Source organism: Castor canadensis, chromosome 10, assembly GCF_047511655.1.
Source record: "Castor canadensis chromosome 10, mCasCan1.hap1v2, whole genome shotgun sequence".
Classification (NCBI taxonomy): domain Eukaryota; kingdom Metazoa; phylum Chordata; class Mammalia; order Rodentia; family Castoridae; genus Castor; species Castor canadensis.
Genome location: NC_133395.1, coordinates 82917838 through 82945793, shown reverse-complemented (window position 1 = coordinate 82945793; position 27956 = coordinate 82917838). Strand labels below are relative to the sequence as shown.

The 27956-nt window shown below is 41.1% G+C and overlaps 1 protein-coding gene across 2 annotated transcripts in view; it reads right to left on the bottom strand.

Moving 5' to 3' along the window:
* Positions 1 to 17967: 17967 nt before the first annotated feature.
* The window catches only part of Micu2 (mitochondrial calcium uptake 2), a 130984-nt gene continuing 120995 nt past the window's right edge, over positions 17968 to 27956 (bottom strand). The window contains exons 10-12 of one of the 2 annotated variants that reach the window (XM_020167675.2): positions 20223 to 20331; positions 19651 to 19808; positions 17968 to 18721 (exon numbers count right to left, since the gene is read on the bottom strand). In XM_020167675.2, the coding sequence (XP_020023264.2) occupies positions 18617 to 18721; positions 19651 to 19808; positions 20223 to 20331 (372 nt within the window). In that variant the 3' untranslated portion in view covers positions 17968 to 18616. The remainder of the gene's footprint in view (positions 18722 to 19650; positions 19809 to 20222; positions 20332 to 27956) is intronic. The other variant, XM_074043699.1, reaches the window with a different exon arrangement.

Here is a 27956-nt window from a genome sequence, read left to right as displayed (position 1 = left end):
CCCGAGCCACAGAGCCAGACGCTCTCGCGGCTCCGCCCCTCGCGCCGCGCGGCCCGGCCCCGCCTCCGCCCGGCATCCCGCCTCCGCCTCCTCCCGCACCCGCACCCCGCCCCAGCCCCAGCCCCAGCCCCAGCCCCAGCCCCAGCCCCAGCCCCTGCCACAGCTCACAGCCGGGCCCGCGCCGCCGGGGCGGGGCTTCCCGGCGGAGGAGGCGGGGCCAAGGGCGGGGCCACGAGTCGGGGTCGCCCAGGGTGGGGGTGGGCGGGAGAGTCTGCCAAAGGGGAGGGCGGTCCCCTTGATGAGTGACAGGCACCGGATGGTTTTTGTCGGTGGGCGCTCGGGAAACTTAATCCTTAGCTGATTTGTGGCCTTGGGCCACTCGGTGAGCAGAACTCGAACTCGCTGCCTGGGGGCATGTAACCAGTGGGGTCTGCTCAAATGTGACAAGGCCATTCCTTACCCCAGCATGCAGCCGGGGAAAGTGTACTGTTATAAGGTTCCTGCTGTGATTCTGATGTGCATTTCTGATTAAGAACCTGTGTACTTTTGAAATGATTTCGTGCTTCAAGTGGAACACAAAAGGCCAATCAGTAGGTGCCTCTTTATTAGGATGAAGCCATCTGCAGCAGTCAGTATGATTTGGAGCCCACATTTAAGGTTGAGCTGAAGAAAGGGGAGGTGCAAATGGTCCTTTCACTGTCCCCCAACCCACTACTGAATTTTCAAGAATTTATTTACAGCTGCAGATGGTTGAACAATGACTTGTAATCATAGTAGAATCTATGACACATCACTGTGAAGACATCATAATGCAAGGTCAAAAGCATTAGGAATAATTCCACACAGTATTTTTTTTTTTTAAGACAAGGTGTTGCCACATAGCCCCAACTGGTCTCAAACTTTCATTCCTCCTGCCTCAGCCTCCCCAGTGATTACAGATTACATAGGTGTACCACCATGCCTGGCTCCAGGTAGCATTTTAATACCATTCTTGCTACTACTATATCAATTTGGGTAAAGCTGAGATTTTAATTAGCTATTGCTCACTAAAGTTTCCAGGAAGAAAACTTCCCCCTTTTTTGTGTGAGATAAAGGTAGTAAAAGTAATTCATTTTCAATCACTGCATACTACTGCTTGAAGTAATAAAACGTGTAAATATTCTGTCCTCAATTTTCTACCTAAAAATCACATCGGTGGTAATATTCACAACAAGGCTTATGGCATTGAAGTGAATCAAATTCGGCTCCTTTTCCAGAAGGGCTGCTTATAAGGATTAGTTTCAAAACAGAATTCTAATTGACATGAGAGAACACAAAGCCCTTTCTCTTCCTGCAATGTCTACATGTCAAACCACGCTACATTTGTTCAGCACAAATGCCACGGCGCTCATGAACTCCCTGTCAGCAGAAGTGACTTCCTCTGGTTTAATCATTTATAACATTAGCTGTAAAACTATAACGTTAGTTTTTTAGGGCTGCCGTAGCAAAGTACCACAAACAGGGTCTTAAAACAACATGAACGCAATGCCTCACAGCTCTGGAAGCTATAAATCCTAAACCAAGGTGTTGAAACCAGGAGGGTTTCTTCCACTTTTTCCTAGCTTTTGGTAGTGGCCATCATTTTCATGGCATTTCTTGGCTTGCAGTGGGAGCACTCCAATCTCTGCCTCCATTGTCACCTGCCATTTTCCTTTCCTGTGTATGTCTTTGCATCTCCTCATATCAGATTCAGGGTCTACCCTATTGCAGTGTGAACCTCATCCTAACTAGGTACATAAATAATAGTCCTATTTCCAAATAAGGTTACATTCTGAATGGGGCCAGGTAGGATGTCAGCATATCTTTTGGGAGGTTACAATACATAACACAGATAATTTTGATTGTAATTGATATGAGTCACCTTGCCCACTATCTTGTAAGGTTCTTGAAGGTAATATTTCTTCTATATTCGGTTCCCCCCATAGAGCCGTGTAAATAGGAAATACTAAGAAATTGTTGAATATTTGAAGGCTTCTATTGTTATCCAGCTATTCTTCCTAACTTTTTAAGTCACCAACCAGATCAGTTTCTGATTTCTAAATGACTGCTCATGTTCTAAAAAGGTGTTGACTCTTACATAGGTTCTAAAAAAATATTTCAGGTCTACTTCCTTATTCTAAAACCATTCCAGTGAAGCCACATTTGGGGGAAGGAAGTAACATTTTCATTCTCTGTGAGTGTTTTTATCATCAGTGCCTATAGACTGGAGTTAATGTTCTTTTAATGTTGTTCAACAGGAACCAGCATCCTGGTCCCTGCCTTCCTTTCCATCTCTGCCACTGAATTGTGACAACACAGGATCATTTATAGACTTTAGGTAGGGTCATTATGAGGGCAGAATTGCATTTTATGACTGTCACTCTGGTCATAGTGGGAAGGATTGGAGGGAAAAAAAGTCTGCAGGATGGGGGACCAGTTGGGAGGCTGTGGCAGTCATAGAGGTCCAAGTTGAGGGTGACCTGAACCAGGGTGGCTACAGTAGAGAAGCTGATAAGGAAGCTGCTTAGACTTCAGATCAGCTTTGACGCATCAGCTCAGCTTGAAAACATAGCAATGACAAAGAAAAATGGAGACCTGAAAAGTGGAAGTGGAGGCTCCATCTTCCACTCCCAATCTCTATCCTCCCCATCTCCCCAAAAAGGAGACAGAAAAAAAGGTTGTGCTGATTAATCTAGGATTGCAGCCTTGCATGTGTGTGTGTGTGTGTGTGTGTGTGTGTGTGTGTGTGTGGTGCTGGGGATGGAACCCAGGGCCTTGCACATGCTAGGCAAGTACTGTACCACTGAGCTGTCCCCTAGCTGTATCATGGCTTTCTGTGGAGACTGAAGGACTGTAGATCAATAAGCCAGGAGTGAATCAAGCACAGCTGGCCTGGTGACTGGTTAATCTCTGGTTTCCCCATTCTAACCACCAGCCAGGGTCCTCTAAATGTCACTTTAAGTTCTAATTCTGGATTGAGGGCTGGGGAAGAATAAGGGCAAGTAGAGGCAATTACGAAACCATTAGGGCTTACAGAAACCATGCAGACACAGATCTGGAAGGAGCCAAGAGAAGAGAAACTCAAAATTAAACCACAATTCCAAAACACATGAAGAAATCTAACAGTAAGAAAGGGCACAATTAAAAACCAACAACAGAACTTGAATTCAGGGTTGGGGGTGGGGTTCGGGGGTAGAGTGCTTGCCTGGCATTTATGAGGTCCTGGGTGCAATTCCCAGCACCGCATGCACACAAATCCTGATGTCCCTCTTAAGTAGATTGTAAGACTCCTTTAAGAGGTGCTCTCCATGTACCCAGAGGAGAGGAACATCTGTATTCTAGAAGACAGTTCAGGAAGGATCTGAACAGGCCTTGCTGGGTTACCTGGTTTATTACCATTAGATCACACCCCTTGTCCTCCAAAAACACTTCTGCACTGTATTCATAAAAATACATGATTTTCCCTCTTTGTCTGTGTTTCTAAAGCCTCCATGTTACATAAAACTTAGTATTAAACAAATTTTAATACTTTTCCCGTATAAGCCTATCTTTTTTTTTTAATAGATGCCTCAGTTGTGAAATTTGCAATGGGTGAGACAACTTTTAACATTCTTTAATCACTTCAGAAAAGCTGTGTCTAGGACTGGTGGAACAAGCTCAAGCTGGAAGAGCATTTGCCTAGCAAGTGTGAGGCCCTGAGTTCAAACTCCAGTGTTGCCAAAAGAAAAAGAAAAAGAGAAAAGCAGAGGTGTATTTTGCTTTAGGGGCAAGTGAGTTAGTGAAAGACACAGTCGAGTCTGAAAGGCAAGTTGAGGCATACTGAGTATGAGAACAAAGAGCTTATTCAAGCCAAGAGAATGATCCCCAAGGGGATCACATTCTGGCCACCTAGGGTTAGCACTGCCCCAGAAGGTGTCCAAGTGGTCTGGGGCTTTGAGGCAGTTATCTGGTTTTTTTTCTGTTTCATTTCACTTCATTTTGTTTTATTTAATCTATTTCTGGTGCTAGGGATTAAACCCAGGGTATCACACATACAAAGCATACTTTACCACTGCCCAGCCACATTCCCTAGCCCAAGAATGGGGTTTTGTGACCAACCAGTTTGTACAGTTGCACAGGATGGCGACTGGTGGTTGCTCATGTTATGTGCTGTATTCCAAGTAAGAACTGTGGTAAGGGTTCCATTCCAGTCCTACCAAAAAAAAAATAAAAGCAGGAAGAATGAAGGAAAAGGCTTTCACTGAGGTTATTATCTTTTTGTCTGTTTTGATTTGTTTCTTGAGACAGGGTCTCACTAGATATCCCAGGCTGGGTTTGAACTTGAGCTTCTGCCTCAGCCTCTCAGTGCTGGGATTTGCCGATGCCACCAAGACTGGCTTTATGTGTTAGTGAAACTGCAGAAACCTGCAGTGCTGGGGCAGAGTGACAGTGGTGACTGCAGTCTCATGTTTCCCTGGACTAAAGAGTCTTGTAACCTGGCTCCAATTCTCTCACTCTCTCTCTCTCTCTCCCTCTCTCTCTCCCTGTCTCTCTCTGTCTGGCATTTTCAGTCTTTTCTCAGTGCAAGTCCACAGTTTTCAGTGATGCACTTGGGAGGAGAGACAGGGCACAGGAGTGGATCTGGGTGGGATGAAGGAAAAAGAAGAGGTGCAGACTATTCAGAAAGCAAAGGCATTGCTGCTGCTTAGAAAGCCTGTCTCCTCTCTCATTCACCATTTCAGTACTGCCACCAGCTCCTGCCTGTATTCCCTGCCCTCCCCCATGGACCCTCATCCTCCTCAGTGCACTCCACAGAACTCTTCACTCCCTCAACAACAAACTCGCCTAATCACCTGCATGGGGAACAGAGCCCACATCTTACTCTTCTTCAGCTGCATTCCATTCCTCCTTGTTTGCTGCTCCCCATGACATGAGTGGTGTGAGCCTTAGAAAATCCGGTCTGCCAACCACACTTGAGAGTAGCTCTGCTGCCTTTCTTCCTGCAACCTCATCTCCACAGCCCTACCTTCCTGGCTTGCTCTGGGCCTGATCCCATGGCTTCTTGAAGCAAGGAAGTTAAAAATAAAAAACGTTAAAAGGACCAGACTCATATATTAGAACCAGACAGTAAAAACTGAAAAAACAAGGCAAGTCCCCCCCCCCCCCCCCGCTCCCACCACCTCTTTTGGATGTTCAGGTACAAGAACACGGAGACACCTGCCTCCCTTTTGAGATTTCTTTCTTTTTTTTTGGTACTGGAGTTTGAACTCAGAGCCTTGCAACTTGCTACACAGGAACTCTACCACTTGAGTCACTCCGCCAGCCCTGTGTTGGGTATTTTTGAGATGGGGTCTTGAGAACCATTTGCCCAGGCTGGCTTCCAACCTTGATCCTCCTGATCTCTGCCTCCTGAGTAGCTAGGATTATAGGCGTGAGCCAGTACCTGTACCAGTACCCAGCCACTTCCCCCTACTTATATCCTGTTATGCTAAAATTTATCCTTGCTAAAACTTCCACCATGAGACGTCTTATTGTGAAGCACCTTGAAATTCTTTTCATGTGTGGATCTCATGATGGATTTTCATGTGTGATTTTGTGTGGAAAGTGGGAGCTCCTTATCTCTCATCCAGTGGTACTTTCTTTCCCACGAACCTATGCACACACTGGTTAGGTAGTGGTGCACACATCTGTGTGTTCTGCCTGCAAACTTTCTGCCCCCTAACCCCTGCCCCCTGGAATTCCTACATGGCCCGCTTGGCTGTTAAAGGGGTATGTTCAAATCTTAGTGTCTACTGGTCTCTCTTCCCTCAGAACTTAACTTTGCTGTATATAAATGTAACATTCCCACTTCCTATCATTTAAGCAGCAGAAATACTATATGTCTTATAGAATGAATTCCAGTTTATGGTTTGTTTTTAATTTTCCTTTTTTGATCTTTTTGTTTAGAAATTTTAAATTACAGAAGAGTTAGAAAAATAATAGTTATATAACCATGATGTATTAATCAAAACTAAAACATTCCTGTGGCTGCTACAATATTAACTGAACTACAGACTTTCCTGGGATTTCACCTGTTTTCCCACCAATGTCTGTTTTTGTCCCAGTATTTTATACTGTGTTTACTGTGAGGTCTTCGGTCAACTCCAGTGTCTGGCTATTGTTTCTCAATGTTTCCTTGTTTTGCATGGAAAAACAAAGACAAACACTTCATGTTCTCATTCATGTGAAACCTAAAATAATCAAAGTTGTGGAAGCAGAGAGGAAAATGGTGGTTACCAGAGCTGGAGGGGGATGGGAAGATGTTGGCCAAAGGGTGCGTGGTTTGCGTTTGATAGGAGGAAGAAGTCTGATCTGTTGCTCAGCGTGATGACTATAGTTAAGGGCAGTGTATTTTCTGCCTGGATTTGCTTAGAGAGTAAATTGCAAATGTTCTTACCACAAAAAAAAAATTGAAATATTTGAGGTGACAGGTATATGCCTTGACTTAGTTTAATCCTTTCACTTTGTATACATACAAAACATCACTTTGTACCATGTATATAAAATTACATATTGTCAATGTACAAATATAGATTCTAAAAGCTTTTTTTTACAGCTTAGCAAGTGTAAGGCCCTGAGTTCAAACCCTAACACTGCAAAAAAAAAGTTTCTTTAGAAAAATGAGCTATAATAAGGTATGAGACCAATTCCTTGGGGAAAAACAAACAAACAAAAAAGTACTGGTTAAGTATTTATAGAATGTCCCTCAGTTTGGGTTTGTTCTATGTTTTCTCATGACTGCCCTGGGGTTTTGCCTAAGGATTGAACTACGCTGTTTTGTTTCTGTAGTGCTGAGGATTGACCCTATGGCCTCAAACACAGTAAGCAGGTGCTCTACCCCTGGGCTACATCCCTAGCCCTAGAACACAGATAAGGATAATTGACGCTGAGGTCTATGGTAATTTGTTTTCAGTTGGTATGATGAGATATACGAACCTCTGTAATTTGTAAAGAAAAAAGGTTTATCTAGCTCACAGTTTTAGAGGCTGAAAGTCCCAGAAGGGGCAGCCCTCCTAGCTACAGCACACTGAGGCCTGTGGCATTAGCGTGACGTTTCATGGCAGGAACACCTATGAGACGGAGGAATCTCACGGGCAGACAGGAAGCCAGAGAGTGGTTCACGGCTAAGACTCTCTCTCTTACAACTGTTCAATTTCACTCTCATCAGAACTAAATCAGGGTCCCTGGAGAGCTACCTTAATTCTTTCTGAGGGCCTTGCCCCCAGCCACCTAGCCAACTCCTATTAGCCCTCACTTCTGAAAAGTCCCATTGCTTCCCACTCTGGGAACCAAGCTTCCAACACATGGACCTTTGTGGGGACAGACTACATCCAAACCATAGCAAGGTCTAAATAACTTTAAGAATGTAATAGAAAAACAGACTGTAGAGTCAGGGATATTTGGGTTCCAACCCCCGTTTGATCTCTTATTAGCTATCTAAATAAGACTAGAATTTGTATAACCTCCCTGAGACTCAGTTATCGGTCTATAATGGGGATAATAATACCTTTCTCATAGCATTTGTCATGAGGACTGGACAAAGTTTTATGTTTAATATATATATATATATAATGGGGCAAGTATAGTATATGTAAGACATAGGTATATATATCTATATGTGTGCACCTTTATATACATTTATGTATAGATACTCTATTATGTAAGTGTGTATCTATCCTCTAGTTAGATATTTGTTATTTCCTGGCACATGGTCGTTCTATCAGTCAGAGTTCACATTAAGTATTACAACAGAGAACATTTAGTAGCAGGAATTGGTTAAGTAGTTGTTAGGGAACATAATAACCAAAGAGGGCATTGGGTCCCTGCTGGTAGCAGTTATGGTTGCCAGGGCTCAGGCACAAAGGGAAGAGGTTGGGGCTGTTAGAATCAAGAAGCTTGAAGGAAGGGTCCTGCTACCAGGGAGGGGTGCCAGGAGGCTGGTGCTGGTGCGCTCTGGGGTGGGATAGGAGGGGCGGGTGAAGACACACAAAGAGGCTGGTTCTGGGACTGCCAAAAAAAAAAAAAAAAAAAAAAAAGGCAGAGACTGGTACCAAGGGTTGCAGACTGGACACAAAACACATTGACATGACACAGCAAAAGCAAGTGGTTCTTCCAACTCTAGGTTGCAGCCTCCCTCTACTGCCCACTATGGGCAGAGCCCAGCATACTGGCCACATCACAAACTCCAGGGTGCATAGGAAGGGAGGCATTGAACAGAGAGGCAATAGCTAAGTAAGCAGAAAAGCCATGTCACTTAATTTAGCATTCACCACCTAAGCAGCTGCCTAGAATGCCATGGCACACCTACAATTATAGAACAATTTATTGATCCATTTTCATGATGCTGGACACGCATGCCTTTTTCGATTTTTATTATTTGAAATGATGCTACAAGGAATATTTCTTTAATTTTTGGGGAGAGCTCATACAATATTCTGCAAAACATAAAGGATATATATATATGCATATATATGATATTAATAGTTTTTATTTTCTATTTCATTACTATTTTTCTCCTAATAGCCAATGTTTCTCCTAAATATCATGTAAATCCAGGTGCTGTAAACAAAAACCTTCCATCCTCTTGGAATGAGAACTCTCCTAGAATAAAGACAAATACTAGCAAGGTGCATTGAACACAGCACGATTCAGCAAGGGTTTGATATTGATGATCTCGGGGTGTTGCCTAAGGACTCCAAAGGTTGATTTCCTTCCTCCCCAAATACAACAGAGCGTGCCGAAGGTAAATGTGGAAAGGCATTGTGCTCATTCCTCTAAGAGCTGATAAATATTTAGCTAAGGCATGCCAGGCCAAAGTCTTCCACAATATTTCCTTCCAAACTGTCATTGAAATATTTTGTAATTTTCTGCATATCTTATGTACTTTTTCTATTATAAATCATGTTCAGTGCCCACGCAAGATAAGTGTTTTTGAGAAGCAAGGGTGCCATCTTGTGGAGCGTCTGTATGGAATTCTCTTATTTTAATTCCGCTGTAGGGCAAGTGATTTGCAAGATCCTTCTAATTCTTCTCCTTGCGTGTCATCCTGTGTCTCAATTATTCTACAGCACCAAGGCAGTATTAATGTCAATTTTCATCCAAGCTTTTGATAATATACGATTTCTATTACAAAAAGCTTAGTACCTCACTGGTCTTATGCTGCCCTGTCTATAAACTGGTGTGCTTATTTGCATCAAACTGACTGCACTTTGCCTTGTTCTTCCCCAGGGAATATCATAAGGCACTTAACCATCAGCACCTGCTGCTTAAAATGCAGAGTGGGAGTAGCTGGGGTTATTCACAGGTGATGCCAACTCTTCTGATGTCAGGACAGCTTCCTTTGATCCTCTGAGCTTGGGCCCTTCCTTCCCTAACTGTAGCTGCTCAGCAGGTGTTTGCTGGTGGTGCTGATGTTGTAATCTGGAGAACTGCCCAAGGCATTCATTGCAGGGTACCATTGCCCTTCCTCCTTTCCTCTTGTCCCCTGCTTATATATCACATCAGCAGAGGGACGACAGGAATGTGGGGGCACTTTTGGGCTAAGAAAGGGAAAGCCCAGGATTCAAAAGGCTAACAGCTAAGAGTCTTGCTGCCTCTGCTCTGCCCACCCAAATCCCTAGTCTAACCACTGGACCATAATAAATGTCTAAAACATTCCCTTAGAGCAGAGAAAAATAAAATATGCAAATTAAAATCTTTTACATTGTCTTGCAGTACTGTGACAAAATACTCAAGACAATGAACTTGAAAGGAGAGGTGGTTTGTTTTGGCTCATGGATTTCAGCCCATAGTTGCAAGCCCGATTGCTTTGGGCATGTGGTGACACAGAACATCATGATGACAGCAGATGTCGCAGGAAGCGACATCACCTCATGAGGGCCAGGAAGAAGAAAGAAGGACGGACGGGGAGGAAGGGGGGGGTTTCCAATATTTCTCCTCCCAAAGGCACTTCTCCTATGACTGAACTTCCTTCCAGTAGGGCCTACCTTCCTAAAAATTCAAAGTTTCACCACCTCCCAACAGCAACACAGACTGGGAACAGTCAATCCACAGATGACTTTGGAAGAACATTCCAGATCCAAACTATAGCAATACTTAATTTATTGCACGTTTTCAAATGTATTGGCAAAAAAATAGCTAATTTTGGCCAAGCAGCCAAATTTCACTTAAATTCTCTTTCCCTCCTCTCCTAGTTGAAAACAGTGCCTCTACCACTGAGGTACACTCCCAATCCCAAGGCAGCCAACTTCGTGCAAGTTTTCCTGAAAACTGTTTGTGATTTTAACCCTGATCCTCTACCTGTCCTTGAGTGTACCTTTTCCTGTGCCTTCCCAAAACTCCTAAACTAGTCTTAACCTACAGAATTTGACTTTGGAGAGTAAGAACTGTGTCTACCCAGCACCTTTGCCTTTTTCTGGGAATAATACCCCTTTGGTATGTCTCTCCTCCCCTGCCCTGTTCTTATAGACCCCACCCTCCTGGCCACTGTGGATTGATCTGGATAGAGCCTAGCTCAGATGAATCAGCCACACAGCATCTTTCCCAGGAAGTTTTTTCTTTCAGGAGAGCAGAGCTAGACCTTCACTGCCATACTTGCAATGAAAAAGAATGAAATTGCTACACAGACGGAAGTAGAGGAAGGCATAAGGACTGTGTTGATGTTCCTGGCTGGAATTTTCCTACATCCCAGCTGCTCCCTAGATTTCACCAGGCTTGGTGTCATGACACATCTCTAGATCTTTTAGATAGCTCTTCTTTTTGGTCTAATGTAGCTCAAGATGGCTTTCTATTGCGGTATTCCTTACGGATACACATGGGGGAAGCCCACAGCAGGAGACAGCATCGTCAGAAGAGGTTGGACTTCTGAGGAGCATTCTTTCCCTGTGAGCAGATGATATGGAAAGTAGATGACCAGAACAAGGAGCACTAAGAAGAATGGGTTAGAGGGTTTAAAGTGACAAGTCCTGGTAACCTACTGTGCCCATCTTTTAATAGCTCTGCCATGAAAGGAGACTGCTTCATGCTACGGCTGACTCCCTTTCTCTGCAAAAATTCTTGGATGAGCATTGCATTGCTTGTTCCTGTGGCTTCTTTCATGACTGACCCAAAGATCTAATTCATTTTATTTATTCAGTACTTCAAAAATATTTACTAGGGGGTGAATTCAACTATGACATATTGTAAGAACTTTGATAAATGTCAATAATAAAAAATGTCTGGATATAAAAAATATTTACTGGACATCCATTATGTGCCAGGTGTTTGAAGTTTCAAGAAGATGGTGAATTAAGAAATTACCTGTTCTCATGGAATTAGGTTCTAATCGAATAAATCAACCACCAAATAATTTAAATTACATATTTTTAGGTGAAGAAAACTAGAACAAGAGGATGGAAAATGATGGGAATTGGCCTGTGGTGGTCTCTTTGATAAGGATATTCTTGATATCTCTGAGTAGGTCTGTAAGGCCTTTCCAGAGAGGATTAACGAAGCTGGAAGACATGGCCCAAATGTGGAGGACACTATCCTGTTGGCTGGGGGCCCAGATGGAATCAAAGGGGTAAAGAAGGAGCAAAGCTAGAGGAGGCATTCCCTCTCTGATCTCTGGCTACCATGATGTGAGTTGCTTTGCTCTGCCATGCTTCCTTGCCAGAAACCTCTGAAACCATGAGCCAAAATAAATCTTTTCTCCTTTGAGTTTCTTATGTCAGGTATTTTTTTCAAAGAACTGGAAAATTTTGAATAACACAGAAAATTGGAACCAGAAAAGTGGGGTTATTGCTGTGACTATCTACTACCTAACCATGTGGATTAGAAGCCTTTGAAATGGAGACATGGCAAGGTGGCAGTGGAGTGACATCACCCACATTCTTCCATGGGGACACACCTATGGAATAGCAAATCTCATACCTGATTCCCTGCAGAACTGGAAAGAATCAATACCCCACGAGCCTCAGTTAACCAAGGGCAGTATGGATCGACAGAGGGCCCAGAATCCCTTGTGGTGTACCTGGTGTATAAACTCCACCATAAGCCCAGAAGTCCCGACATGGCACAACTGCTGTTTCATGCAGAGAAACCAGTAAGAAACAGCAGGCTGCAGACCCTCCAAAATAAAACCCACACATTGGTAACAGCCACAGCTGCTTCTAAAAAATTGTGGGGGCCAGAGCACTTTTGCGAGGGAGGAGCAGCACAGGTTGGGAAAGGATTGCCGCCTATGCACACCTCAACTTGGACTTGGGAGGAGAAGCTACAAGTATAGTGGGAACTGTGTGAGACTGGGGCTTAGGAGCCCAGACCCCAGAAGTCTTCACTAGAGTTTGAAATATGTTTATTTTTTTGGTGGTACTGAGGTTTAAACTCATTATTTTGCATTTGTGAGGCAGGTTCTCTACATTTAAGCCATACCTCCAGCCTTTTTGCTGTATTTTGGAAATGGGGTCTTGCTTTTTGCCCAGGCAGGCCTGACCTGCAATTCTATTTTACACTTCCTGCTTTCACTGGTATGATGAAACACTGAGACAGAGCAAGAAACATGAGAGGGGACCAGAAGTGCTGCTCCCTGGTGGGGGCTGTTCATGACGGTTCTGTGGTCTCCAGAACCCAGAATATTTTTCCTGTCTGAGGTCCTAAATCTGTTTGAAGTAGGGGCAGCAGACCTTGAGGTTCTTGCTGGTGTTAAATAATTAGGTACAAACTGGGTGCTGGTGGCTTATGCCTGTAATTCTAGCTACTCAGGAGGATCAAGGTTTGAAGCCAGCCCAGGCAAATGGTTCAAGAGACCCTATCTTGAAAAACCCATCACAAAAAAAAAGAGCTGTGGAATGACTCAAGGCATATACCCTGAGCTCAAATCCCAGTACCACAAAAAAAAAAAAAAAGAGACCGGGCACAAACTGATGGTGGTGGTTGGAGAAGGTGATGTTGGGAAAAGTTATTGACTAACCAATCTAGAACCACTTTGTGAATGAATGGATTCTTACTGAAAGCAGGTGGTAGGTAACAGATGGTAAAACAGTGCTATGAGAGACCAATCCATGAGGACAGGTAAAGGTTTCCTCTGCCTACTTGCCTTAATAGCAAATCGTTTGTTGATATTAACCTCTATAGGGAGCATATTATGCAAATAAAGATTCAAATGATGTACCTACAGTGCTACTAGCAAACAAGTATGATTCCCAACAAGAACAGTTGACATGAAACAGGCCAAGAGTTATGGTATTCTATTTACTGAAACTTCAGTCAAGAATAGACAGGGTGTTGAAGATGTGTTTTGCACACTGGTGAGAGAAATTTACCAGCTCAACAGCATGGGACTCAAGGTTGTATGGCGTTGCCACATGTGATAATGTAACAAGATACTTTTAAGTTCTATCATCAGAAAAGAGCCACTTTCAAGCTGCACTGGCTGGTCCTGACTTCCTGGAGAAGTGTCCCTGTTTCTCCATCTCGCAGAAACTTCTGCCACTTCCTCATCTCTTAGAGGATGAGCACAACGGTGTCCACTTGAGAACTTCTCAGAATTATTACCTTCTCACTTGAGTGTCTGACCAGAGAAATGTACCTCTTGTCACTCCTGTTTTCTGCCCTGAGTTTTACCCCCACCCCCCAAAACAAACCCCCACCACCCAGGTTTTTCATCTGAAAAGCAATTCATGCTCTGAAACAGAACCAAATTCTGTTAAGTTTCTTGAGCTATAAAGTAGCAACTGCTGGTGACTTTTTTCCTTTTTACTGTTGAACTTGGACCTATGTTAGTTTTGGAGAAATGTCATAAATCACTGTTTGCCAAGAGTATAGTTAACTTTGCCGATTGGTTGGTAATATTCTGTAAATTGGATCTGCTCTATATTCATCAATACAAAGGTGATATTGACTTTTGAGTACATCCAAGTCTTAACTTTTATGAAACTAAATCAATTTTCACAACAAAGTGCATTTTTTCTAGGTTTGTATACTTCCTTTAAAGTGCTTTGGAATGTTTCAAAACTACTGCACATGAAAGTGAGCATCTATAACCTATTTGTCCTTGAAGGAAAGACATCCACATACTAGCACATGCCGTTTTTATGTAGATGATGAATACAGTTTTCCAGAGGCCTGTTTTTTGAGCTCTCTTAGGAGAAAGATGGAACTGGAAACAATGAATAATTTCACCAAATTCTTATCTAATTTCCATTTTTAATTGGTCACTATAAATGTATTTGCTTCTTTTACCTTACTGATAATTTAATATTCAATAAAGTGTCCATTTATAATGAAAGTTGGGTCATACCAGAAAACTCTACAATTACAGTTACTCAAATATTGTAAAGGTTGGTGTCTTACGTCAGGCATGGTGGCCCAAGCTTGTAATTATAGCTAATTGGGAGGATCACAGTTTGAGGCTAGCCCCACAAGAAATTTATGAACCCCATCCCAACCAATGGCTGGGTGTGGTGGCATGCACCCATCATCCCAGCCATGTGGAGAAGCACAAGTAGGAGGATGGCAGTCCAGGCCAGCCCAGGCATAAAGTGAGACCCCATCTCAAAAATAACCAACATAGGAAAGGCTGGTGGAGTGCTCAATCAGTAGAGTGTCAGCCTAGCAAGCATGAGGCCTCAAATTCAAACCGCCAGGATGGTTTAAAAAAAAAAAGTGTATTATTTTATAGCTGTTACCCATGGTTTCCAAACCTCAAATACAGCATGTTAACAAATTAGATCTTCACTGTATATCTTAGTCTCTTTATGACATATGTAACTGCCCTCAGTCCCCTTGTCACGCCACCCTCTGTCTCTTACCCACAGCAACTGGGGCTTGATTAATACAATTAAACCACAGTGCTAATAGTGGACCAGGGTTAGTTTATCATCAGAAATTCGTCCCCATTTGCTCACTGCAAATGGTTTTGCTCCTGCTAGTGGTTTTACAAATGCCAAAGAAGAGGTTAGTTAGCACGAGACCTTTACCATGACTAGAAAAGCTTGGTATCCTAAGGAGGGTCAGGTTAGAAGTCTATATAAATACTAACACCCATTTTTTTTTAGCCACATGGAAACTAAGGCATTTTGGTTTTTTTTGAGAATCAGGATGCATCAGATAAATTTTTCAAATTTTATGTTCTTTGAAGAGCTTAAAAACAGGTGTTGATAAATTACTCTCCATACCCGGTAATGAAAGCTGAGTTTATTCACAACAATGAACCTTTGCCACTATTTGGAAGAAGAGTGGACGGTGTAACTCCCTCTTGTTATGGGGACTGGTAGGCTTTCTACAGGCTGGGGACTGTCCCCCCGTGCCTGGGTTTGAACCCAGACCTTCACACATGCTAAGTACACACTCTGCCCACGAACTACATCCCCAGCCCTGGGAATTCTCATGAAGACTTGAGTAACTTTTCATAATAGACTAATTCCAAATGACTGCCTTCTGATCTGGTTTTCTAAAGTTTAAGAGGGGAAGAAATACATACTGTGCCTGGAGTGTAATAAACTCAGTTGTGCTTTCTAAAAGCTAATGCTAGGATTGTCACCTGTAGCTGGAAAACTACTGCTGTTTCTGCCCCCTTTGGAGCATTGTTCTGTCATCTTCTTGAGGCTACATTAAGGCTTGTCACTTCAATCATGTTTTTTTTTTTTTTTAAATGTGTCTATATGACTGGCAATGTGATTGTAAAGTCTACTAAACTTAATGTCAAATTAGGGAGACAGTTACTCCTCTGAGGCTCTTAACGACCTTAGCCCTGATATGTAATTTACCTATCATTTCTCAAGTATGTTCGCATAGAAGTATCCAAATGGGGCCAAAATTCAGGCTTGAAAATGCTGTCTTAACGGCTTCTTCAACTGGTCTCCAGTGGCTCATGCCTGTAATCCTAGCTGCTCAGGAGGCAGAGATCAGGAGGATAGCAGTTTGAAGGCAGCCCAGGCAAATAGCTCATGAGATCCTATCTCAAAAAAACCCTTCACAATAAAAACTTTTTAAATGGATGAATAAGTTCAGTTAGTGAGATAAAATGTAGTTTGTGATTGCTGAAAATAATTCTAGTTTACCTCAAATTTTAAGTGCTTGGCCAGCTGTCATAAATTACATATTCCTTTATCGTTGCTTTTTAAACTCTGCACATCGGAGAGTGTAACAATAAGATGGTCTGCCTAAAAGATAGGCAGGCACTCTACCACTTGAGCCATGCCCCCAGTCCTTTTGTTGCAGAAGACGTTATAGACAGTATGAGACTGACCAGCGAGAATAAAACTCAAACCCAGTGGCTGAAGGAAAGGAAGGTTTACTACACTAGCCGGCCAGCACCTGAATATCTCCAAAATGGCGCAGGCCCCAAGCTCAGGGTGGTTGAGGTTTTTATACTGAGAAAAGCAGCAGCAGGCAAGTAGGGAGTGCTGGATGCAGGGGCCCCAGCTAAGGGAAAGAGCTTTACTCGTCTTTGGTTCTTTTCCCAGCTTTAATCTTTCTCTGGGTTTCCTTATCACTTATCACTCTTTTCTAATAGTCTATTAGAAAAATAAAGTTGAGACTGAAGACATGAGAACCCTTCCAAGTTTTGGGTCTTTATTCCCCCAGTTCTTACTCTTATGGACATCTGAAAGGGCAGGTAAGGAGAGTATTTTTGTGGCTAACAAAGGAAATGACAGAAGACTTGTCTATCTTTTCTCTTGGTTTGGTTTTATGAGAAGGAAAAAATGAGTAATTGCTGTGCATGTAATCCCAGCTACATGGGAGGTAGAGGTAGGACTGTGGTCTGAGGATAACCTGGGCAAAAACATGAGACAGTATTTGAAAAATAATTAAAGCCAAAAAGAACTGGGGCTGTAGCTCAAGTGGTAGAGCACCTGCGTGGCAAATGCAAGCCCTGAGTTCAAATTCTAGTACCACAAAAAAAGGTTATTTTATAATTACAGTAAGCCTGCCTTATTCACAGATTTATTAATGCAGTTTTGACCAAGTGAGGTAAAAAATCAAGAGATATTTCAAGAACAATTTAACTTCCTGCATGTGCATTCTATAACTCAGGTAATATGACCTGAGCATGTGCAGTTTATCCTCAACGGAGATCTTAGAACCACAACCCTGTTGATACTGAGGGTCTGTTGTAGTTCTAAAACAACGAATTAGAGAAAACTTACATTTTCGACTCAACAGGAAAATATTTGTGTGACTGGACAAACGCTTTTGCAACTTGTCAATCTCCAACATTACACTGTGAGGGAGCACTCTCTGGGCAAGTTAGCAGATAAATAGCTCAAGGCCGACCCTTCACAACTCCAAGAATGATTGCTTTCTCTTGTACCATTAGCATATGAATTCACTTTCGTTGTAAGCTGGGAGCTCTTATTTTACTAGCTAGTACTGCTATTAACTTCTTAGATGCTCAAACTCCCCCACCAGACAGGGGCAGCCCTTCCCTTCAAGTTGGCTTTGTCTATCTGTCTCCCAATCATCCAGTGACCCTATCCTTGGTGATAGGCACAAGATGCTCCAGGCTCATCTTGAACTTTCGCTGCCATGGTATTGGAATCAGCTCATTCTCTAAGGGAGTAGGACTGACTTTAAATAGTTTCAATTTTCTTATTTGAGAGGCATGTCTTTAATTTTATTGACCATTTTCTCTTTAAAAAATATCATTTTATAGTAATATTTTATACTTAAGTGCCAATTAATGTTTAGTTATTTTTAAACATTTTTCACAACCCAATATATCCTGATATTCAGATCTTATGATCAAAAATTTCCCAACTACACAGTTCTTTCAGTGCTGGCGATAGAAGCCAAGGCATCTACCAGCATGGTAGGCAAGCATTCTACACCCCAGACCTACACTAGCTTTTAAGAATATAACTAATGAGGCTGAAAAAGGATGAAAGTATTTCCATTAAAAAATGTAGTTGTAAAAAAAAAATGTAAAATTAAAAAAAAGCCCTCAAGTACTTTTGTATATATGTAAATACTTTATTCTGCTTCCAGGGAAGATACTGACAACTAATACACAGCTAAGCTAACTGGAATAAAACACAAGAAATTTATGAGCTGACACAGAGGAGAGAAATCTGCAGTCAGTCTTTAACATCACTTACTCTGCCAGGAACATCACAATCCTGGAAATGATCCCAGCCTATGAACCAAGGACTTTTCCAAAAGTACTTGCTTACTCTTCCAGAAAGCATATCTGCTCTGTGTCCAAGACATCAGTGAATAACGAGCTTTCCATATTCCCAAAGCACAAAACATACTTCAAATACAGGCCCTCTGACATGATCCAGTATCTGCTTTTGTAAAGGAATATATTTTCTTTTTATGAAGTTCTTTAATGAAAACTAACATTAAGAAATTATTCAATTAGAAAACAAATATATGGTGTATCTTTATATTACACAGGAAATCAATGACGTCTTAAGAGGAAAAGCAGAAAGCATGAAAAAAACCACCTCAAATTGTGACATCTGGAGCAATGTAATTGCCATGCTATCTTTTTACTTTTTTTTTCTCCTCCAGTACTGGGGATCAAACTCAGAACCTCATGCATGGTAGGGAAATACTCAACCACTTAGCTACATCCCCAGCCCTATGTCCTATCTTTTTAAAAAAAGCTTCTTCCAGCTTGTTTCCAGACTTCTTTTACTCCTTTAATGCTTTCTTTTTTCACACATTTCCAGTATTCTTGTATATTCTGTTGTTGTGGTACCTGTTAATCAAAAGTAAAAATTAAGGGTCATTTTCTTCACGGCTAAACATGGCTTCATGTGTACTTTATGTTACTATTTGTCTTCCTATACTCCTGAAAAAAAAAATAGAGAGCAGATTATGTCGTTAAACGTGTTTGCTAATGAAAATTATCGGATGGGAGGAAACAACTCACTTCCTCAGCTGCAAATGATTAAATAGCCTGCCTTCATGAACAAGAGGTCACACTACCATCCTCTATCCTTTCTTTCAGCTTAAGTAAGTACCCTAGTTTTCCTGTTACAGGCTTTCATGAGAGTGCGTCTAGGAGGTTCTAATCTTAACAAAATTCTGACTTTGATTTGACCACTGTGTGAATTTAAGTGAATAAAGGTTAAGAGCTAACATTTACTTTATGTGTCTTAGATACTGCGTATTTTATACATAATTCTCTTAATAACTATTTCTGGTAGATTCTATTAGTTCTCTCATTATACAGATGAGGAATCTGGGGCTTAGAAAAATTAAGTGGTTTTGCAAGATCAGCAGTTAATAAATTGTAGAACTAGGATTTATTTAACTACAGAGCCCAAAGGCAAATAAATCCTAGACTATGATTTCTAGACAGGGGTTTCTATTAGATTCAGGTTAAAGTAGCAAAGAAAAATGTTACATCTCATTTTATACAAAAGATATTTCAGTGTGTCACTTATACCTCCATAATCTTTTTTTTTTGTGGTACTAGTAACTATTTCCTCAGGACTGGCCTGGAACCACAATCCTCCTGATCTGTGCCTCTTGAGTAACTAGGATTATAGACATGAGCCACCAGTGCTCAGCCTCTTTTTAAATGATTAAAATTCCCTTTAAGAATGTATATCTGCCCCAAACTCTAGGTTTAACACACTGCTAATAACATGTTAGATTTTTTAAAAATTCAAGATCTGTTACCCATAAACCTCGATGCATCCTGTTTTTTAACACTCCAAGAAACTCTCCATGACTAAGGCATTCATCACCATCCAAATCAAAGATCTTGAAAACAGTGTCCAGAATGTTGTTTGAGAGATCTTGTCCAGTTGCTACCTTCACGGCTCTCTTAAACTCTGCTAAAAAAAAGTAACATAAAACAAATCATCAACTAGATGGAATGGAATAAGTGGAATTAGCCTACATTGTTATTACAGAAACAAATCTACATTTTTGTTTAGGAAAACACAAAAAATACCCACAAATACATTTGAAGTGTAAATTTACTTGAGAAATGCCATGTAAGTAAGAAGATATTTTAATTTAATCAAGGCATTAACCACATATTTAAGTAATTAGGAAAATGAGAAAATAAAAGCAAAAAAGCAATCATTAGTGTTGTTTGTGTTAATACTGTAAATCTAGAATAACCACATTGAATTAAAAGGCCAATTATTTTACTGATAAATGGCTCTTTGATTGGTATCATCTAGTTGAAGAACAGAATGAAGTTGCTTATAGAGGATGAAAATTTAATGATTCATGTCACTTACCCAGTCTCACAGGGCGATGAGCTAAGTTAAACATTTGCATGGCGATAGCAAAATCTTCCAAGTGTGTTGTAAAATGGCAGAATGACTTGAACTCATCCAAACTAATGCTCTAATAAAAGTAAAGGGGTTTTACTATAAGTTATAAATGCTAAAAAAAAAAAATCTTATGACTGTAATGGAGTTTTCTGTCATAAAGCTCATGAACTTAGATCTTTCTAAGCAGGTCTATTAAAAAGTTGAAGACACAGTGTAATAATAGAGTACCAGATTTTAGAGCTTAGGAAGAAGCATGAGAATAACTAGCAGGGTCACTGTGTATGGCGGTGTATACTGGACTCTTGGGGTTGTACAATGAAGACCTTGGAGTGGTCCTGAGTTACAGATGAATTGCATTCCCTCTTAATTCCAATTTTGAAGCCATACACCCTCCCCCTTGTAAGTAGGTAATGAAGATCGAATAAAGTCACAGAAGTGGCCCTAACTGGCTAAGACTGGCAAGACACATGAGTGCCCCACCCCCAGAGGCATGTAGCTGAGAGGTTTCATGAGAAAATAGCCTTATTGCCACCTTCACCATGAACTTTCCACCTCCAGGGCAGTGAGGAAATTTCTGCTGTTTAACGTGTCCAGTTTGTGCTACTTTGTTTTGGCAGTTTGAGGAGACTAATATACTGTGTTGAGTGCTCCACTTTTTCTTAGTGTGATCATTTTGCCATTTACTATGTGTATGATCTCAGCCTGAATCTTAGGCAAGTAATTCTTCAGGGGTAAGTAATTTGCTCAAGGTTTATAATCAGGATTGGAACCCTGGTCCATCTGACTTTAGTATCTATGCACTTAAAATAAAAAAGGGGGTGAGTTCAACTATGATATATTGTAAGAACTTTTCAAATGTCACAATGTACACCCAGTACAATCAAAAAAAACCAAAAAACAAAAAAATGCATCATCTGAAAACAAAGAAGTAAAAAAGCTAGTTCTCTATTAAAGTGTGAAAATTCTTAATTTGAGAGAAATTCTTCCCTGCCTGAAAAGGAGTTTTTCTTTGTAGAGACCTTTAAGATCATGCCCTCTGTAAATGTGTGGTCTTATTCAAATTTCACTGCATTCAGCTTTTCGGAATTTATAGAAGTTTTGTTTTTTTTTAATTAAGTTTTGTAAAGAAGTATATGCTAGGGTGAACACCTTGAAGGTGACTAACTGGAAACTCCACCCAGCCCTAAAGAAAACAGACATCCACCTTAATTAAGCCACTTACTAGAAACTGCCCATCTGGTCTAGAAGAAATGGCCTGCCCTTAAGGGTCAGAGGGCCATTGAGGATTTTCCTGCCTAGTGACCTCCTGGACTTCTCCTTTATCCACCCCCAGTCTGTAAGTGGCTGTGGGCTTCAGGCCTCTTGCTGAGGACCCCCTCTACAGGACCATTTCTCCACAATAAACCCTGTGCTGATGTTTGAGCTGTTGCCCCACCTACCCATTCTGCACTTCTTTCAGTCTAAGAGTATATACACATGGAAAAATTCCAACAGTGCAAAGGATAATGAAAAGCCTTCTTTCCTCTTCTGATCCCCAGTTCCCTCCCAGAGGTAAAGCTCTGATACCTGGTATATCCTTCTGGAAAGTCTACTCATATAGAAATACATGTGTATACACACATACACTCTTTCCTTGTTTTACAGTGGGAACATCTTCATACACTTCTGCATTTTGCTCTAGTTTTGTAATAGCATGTTTATCAGCACAGATCAGTTAGTAGCTGTTGCTCTGTATCATCACCTCAAAGCAGGTGATGGGTGCAATCTTTGACATTCGCTTTTTTTGACAGATGAACAATGGTATCTCATCAATGTTTGATTTGTGTTTTCACGAATAAGGTTAGGCACTTTCACTAGTTTATTACTCATCTGTGATTTATTTTTTGTGTCCTCTTTGTCCTTTCCCCAGGAAATGGGGCTGTGGGGTGACTTCTTGCTGGGAGACAATTCTTGATGAGTCTCATGTTTCTGTACATCTTTCAAACAGAGGCACCAATTGCCTTTTTTGTTCCAGTCCATCTTTCCAAGGATGTAAGTGAACAATCTTAAAAGCAGACAGTATTGTTCTTTGGAGCAGGGGACACCTTTGCTTACTGTCCAGTACAATGAATACAGTGCCTCCTCTGTAACCCAGGCTGAGTTCTGTCTTCCTTCCCCTATCAAGGATTCTGCTTTGCTTACTGGGATAGGAATCTACTGTGCAGAGTACTCATTTGAGCCTCTCATCAGCACCCTCAAGGGACTTGGGAGGCAAGGAAATACTAACAAAATATGGTGCTTATGCTGTGACTGTGGCTATGCTATGGATAATAAAGCTTTTCTTTTTTGTCTCTGGTCCAATCACCTTATATCTTCTGTAAGGATACATGAAATCATGCAAGTTATCTTAAAAATAGACTCCCAGATACTTTACAGTTACTAACTCACTGATTTTCAAAATCTTATGTATTACACAGAGAAAAATCTTAGACCATCAAAGTTTTTGATATTCATGAATTTTTTAAACAGATTCCATTATAAATTAAGGAAGCTGGTCTGTAACATGCGATGCCAACATTCTCATTGTTAAATTTAATTTTTCTTGAAAGCTGAATTTAATTTTTCTTGAAAGCTGAATTTCGCTTTAAAATACCTATATCTGTATTTATCCTACTCTAAGATGCTACACTGCTTCCAAGATGTTTCTATACTTCTTCAGGTTCATTTTTCTTAAAGATGATGCATTTGGAATTTGTTTTACAGATTTACTCCACTTTCAGCATCAGATGACCACTTTATTTTGTTAATGCCATTCATTAATAATCCACCTTTTTACTGAACAAATTTGAAATGCTATTTTACATATACTAAATTTCCACATGCATTTGAGTCTATTTCTGGTCTTTGCATTCTTGCTTAACTGATCTGTCCAATTCAATATCAAACTGTTTTAGTTACCAAGGTTTGATAATACACTTTCCTATCTTGACATTCTTTTATTTTACATTTTTTTTCATCAGTTTTTTTGGCAGTATTGGAGATTGAACTCAGGGCCTCATGCTAGGCAGGTACTCTACCACTTGAGCAACAATGCCAGCCCCTTTGAAGGTGGTTATTTTTGAGGTAGGGTCTCACTTTATACCTAAGCTGTCCCAGACTATAACCTTATTTGTGATTCCCTGCATAGCTGAGGTGATAGGCACACACCATCATGCCTGACCATTGGTTGGGATAGGGTCTCATAAACTTTTTGCCCCAGCTGGCCTGAAACCATGATCCTTTCAATCTCTGCCTCCTAAGTAGCTAGATTTACAGGCTTTAGTAAATTTCTTTCTCCTTCCCTCCATCCCTCCCTTCAGTCTCTTCTTCCCTCTTTCCTTCCTTAGCTCTGTCTTTTGGAGTATAATCTGACTTTACCTTATGTGGTGTAAGGTATAACAAACATATAAGATGCCAAATATGACACCAGAAATATAACTTGAAAACAGAAATATTAGAAGTTTCATTTATTACTCCTCATATTTGAAATCTGAAATCCTTTTCTTATGCCCAAAATGTGTCAAACAATGTCAGATTGTGAATCTTGTAGTAAAAGGCAGTAGAGAATTCATCTTTAAATCTAACTGGGAGCAATATTTAGTTTTATTTTATTTCATTACAGAAAATAGCTGCTCACAAACATAAGTACTTGTACACATCAGATTTTATATTTACAGTAACCATTCCCATGATATTTGTGGAATTCTGGGATTTCAACGTTGTCATATTGCTTTTTTTTTGGTGGCACTGGGGTTTGAACTCAGGGCTTCATGCTTGCTAGGCAGGCGCTCTTACCCCTTGAGCCACTGTGCCAGCCCTTTATTGTCATAGGTTTTCTTGAGATAGGGTCTTGCAAACTATTTGTTCAGGCTGGCTTCAAACTCTAATCCTCCTGATTTCTGCCTCCTAACTAGGTAGGATTACAGGTGTGAGATAGTGGTGCCCGGCTTGTATTTGTTTTTCAGGATAGTGTAGCACTGCAATTCAATAGCCTCCATTTTAGCTCTTCACTTACATGATTAACATTTATTGAGAAAGGTGAATTAAGCAATATTAGTTCATTTTCATAAATTCTGAAATCAGAGAACCTTTTCTGGAACTCAGTCTTCAACTTTTTAATAAATTCAAGTAATAGGTTTAAGCTCAGGCCATCACTTTCATTTTCTGAAACTAATTTCAGTGTAGGGAGATGGGCCAGATCGCTCCTGTCAAATGAGTTTTCCAAAGACACAATTTTGCTAGGAAAGAGTGAACTGAATCATGCATCTGTGTAACTTCTTGTGGAATCCTTGCAGAGAACTCTCCAATGTGTTTAGATGGGTTGTGATGTTGATCACAAAGTCTAAGTCTGACCCAATCTCTGCTAGTGAGCTGAGGTACAGGGCTCCCTTGGGAAGACATGAACACGTTCATTTCTCCCACTGCTTTAAAACCTGCTTACGCAGTGACACCACAACTCGGCCACTTAATTTCCATGTAGCAGAACAGGACTTCACACTGTGCAACTGATCTCTGAACAAAGCACAGAATTTTCAATGGTGCCAGTCATGGGAATGCAGCTCTGTAACTGTGAACCACTAAGTCCATAACATGATCCACTTGTAACTTTTTAGAACAGGGCAATTCCTGGAAATGGCACCCATGTATAGACTTGAGTTCTGAGTCTCTACAAGGCCTTGTCATGTTGGATTTCAGTCTTGTAATAAGTTGCTAAACACCAACCATGGTAAACTTGCCATCTGGGCTAACATTAATTTTGACCAATCTACATTAAGCTTTTAAAAACTTTTCTCAACATGTAATAAATCAACTCCTGATGCCATGCCTGTCACAGTTACCATACTAAAAAGTTCTGCAGTAACATCAAAAATAACACCATAAATAATCACAACTAACTGGGGCATTATTGATAACAGTGCTGTCATGAGCTCCAATGGAGAAAACTACAACGATTTCCCTTCTGCAACTTCTTGAACTGTCAACATGCTGAGCAACAATTATTACCAGTTACTCTTATATTTCCAAATATTTGTCTGTGTTCATAATTTCTGCTACCCTGAAAAGACATTCTTTGCCTGGCATGGTGGTTCAAGCCTGTAATCTTAGCTACTTGGGAGGCAAAGTCAGGGAGACTGTGGTTTACAAGGCCAGCCCTAGCAAAAAAAAGTTGGGAAACTCCATCTTAACCAACAAAATCTGGGTGTGGTAGCACATACCTGTCATCCCAGCTATGTGGAAAACACAAATAGGAGGATCAAGGTCCAGGCTGGCCTGGGCATAAAGAGAGACCCAATCACAAAAATAACCAAAGAGGAGAAAAAAGAGTAACCAAAGAAAACAAAAAGGGCTGAAGATGTGGCTCAAGTGGTAGAATGCCTGACTAGCAAGCACAAGGCCTTGAGTTCAACCTCCAGTACCTCTAAAACCAAACCAAACCAAAAATACAAAATCCAAACTTCCAATATGTACAGGCAATTTTTTCACTAAATACACAACTATATTTTATAGCAGTATTATCTATTCACATTTAGAAGCAAATCATGTTGAAATTTTAATCTTTTTTTTTTTCAGTCATTATGCATCTTTTCAGTATATCCATCATGATTCCTGCTATGGTTTGCTTCATAATGGTACTGTAGGTTGTATTCTTTCAACAGAGACTTTGTTTGTATACTAGGCATATAGGAACACATTCTTTATCTCCAAAAAGATGTAAGCTCTCTCCCATCTTTCTTGAAAAGTATGGCTTTCTTGCTCTGGTTCCTTCTCAGCCTTTGCTTTTCTTTCTAATATGGTCCAGAATGATTGCAAGCCCATCAATCTCTGATCCTCCATTCCCCATTCCCTGCTTCACACTGAAGGCTCTCTCTGCATGGCCTTGTGACTTGAATTCAATATAGGAAGCTCCTTCACTCACGCTATCCTTGCTCACTATTCTGATGTGAAAAGTGTTTCCAACACTTTCAATTCTTGTTGAGAGACTGTCAGGTAGGTTCTTGATCAAAAGTTCTTTGACATTTTGATCTTTACCCTGCTCCAACCCACAGTTTTTTTGTTTTTTTTTTCCTTTTTCTTTTATTATTCATATGTGCATACAAGGCTTGGGTCATTTCTCCCCCCTGCCCCCACCTCCTCCCTTACCACCCACTCTGCCCTCTCCCTCTCGCCACCCCTCAATACCCAGCAGAAACTATTTTGCCCTTATTTCTAATTTTGTTGTAGAGAGAGTATAAGCAGTAACAGGAAGGGACAAGGGTTTTTGCTGGTTGAGATAAGAATAGCTATACAGGGCATTGACTCACATTGATTTCCTGTGCGTGGGTGTTACCTTCTAGGTTAATTCTTTTTGATCTAACCTTTTCTCTAGTACCTGTTCCCCTTTTCCTATTGGCCTCAGTTGCTTTTAAGGTATCTGCTTTAGTTTCTCTGCGTTAAGGGCAACAAATGCTAGCTAGTTTTTTAGGTGTCTTACCTATCCTCACCCCTCCCTTGTGTGCTCTTGCTTTTATCATGTGCTCATAGTCCAATCCCATTGTTGTGTTTGCCCTTGATCTAATGTCCACATATGAGGGAGAACATAGATTTTTGGTCTTTTGGGCCAGGCTAACCTCACTCAGAATGATGTTCTCCAATTCCATCCATTTACCAGCGAATGATAACATTTCGTTCTTCTTCATGGCTGCATAAAATTCCATTGTGTATAGATACATTTTCTTAATCCATTCGTCAGTGGTGGGGCATCTTGGCTGTTTCCATAACTTGGCTATTGTGAACAGTGCCGCAGTAAACATGGGTGTGCAGGTGCCTCTGGAGTAACCTGTGTCACAGTCTTTTGGGTATATCCCCAAGAGTGGTATTGCTGGATCAAATGGTAGATCGATGTCTAGCTTTTTAAGTGGCCTCCAAATTTTTTTCCAGAGTGGTTGTACTAGTCTACATTCCCACCAACAGTGTAAGAGGGTTCCTTTTTCCCCGCATCCTCGCCAACACCTGTTGTTGGTGGTGTTGCTGATGATGGCTGTTCTAACAGGGGTGAGGAGGAATCTTAGCGTGGTTTTAATTTGCATTTCCTTTATTGCTAGAGATGGTGAGCATTTTTTCATGTGTTTTTTCAACCCACAGTTTTTATCTTCAAAGTCTTCATGGTCTCCAAGCTTGGCAGCTGCCTTCTGTCCTTTGCCTTCTTGGCTCCCATGGTTTCCTTCCTGCTTGATGACAACACTTCTTCAGCAAACATGGGAACTTGAGACTTTTCTCCTATTTTCTTTTCTGCAGCAGTTGTATCCTTCCTGACATTCCTCTGAGGGATGACAACCTCATCTCTACTGCCATTGTCCTTATCTTCTGACATGTCACCTTCCCCATCTTCCATTTCCTTTGCAGAAGGACTCATTTTCTTCAGTTCATCTTGACTTTTTTCAATTCAAGTGCCTCCATCTCTGCACCCATGAACTCAGTACATCCTGGGGCAGCTCCCATCACTAAGCCTAGCAGAACAAAGAACTATCTGGCCATAATCAGTTGCAGCTACTTCAACTTAATCCACAGCACTGTTCTCAAGGACTCCTCCTTTAAGGTCACTGGGGTGTACAGCCCTGCCTCAGAGTCTGGCAAGGCTACATGCATGACAGATGCAGGCAGAACACTGGAAGATAGCTTGAGTACATTTATTTGTACTTG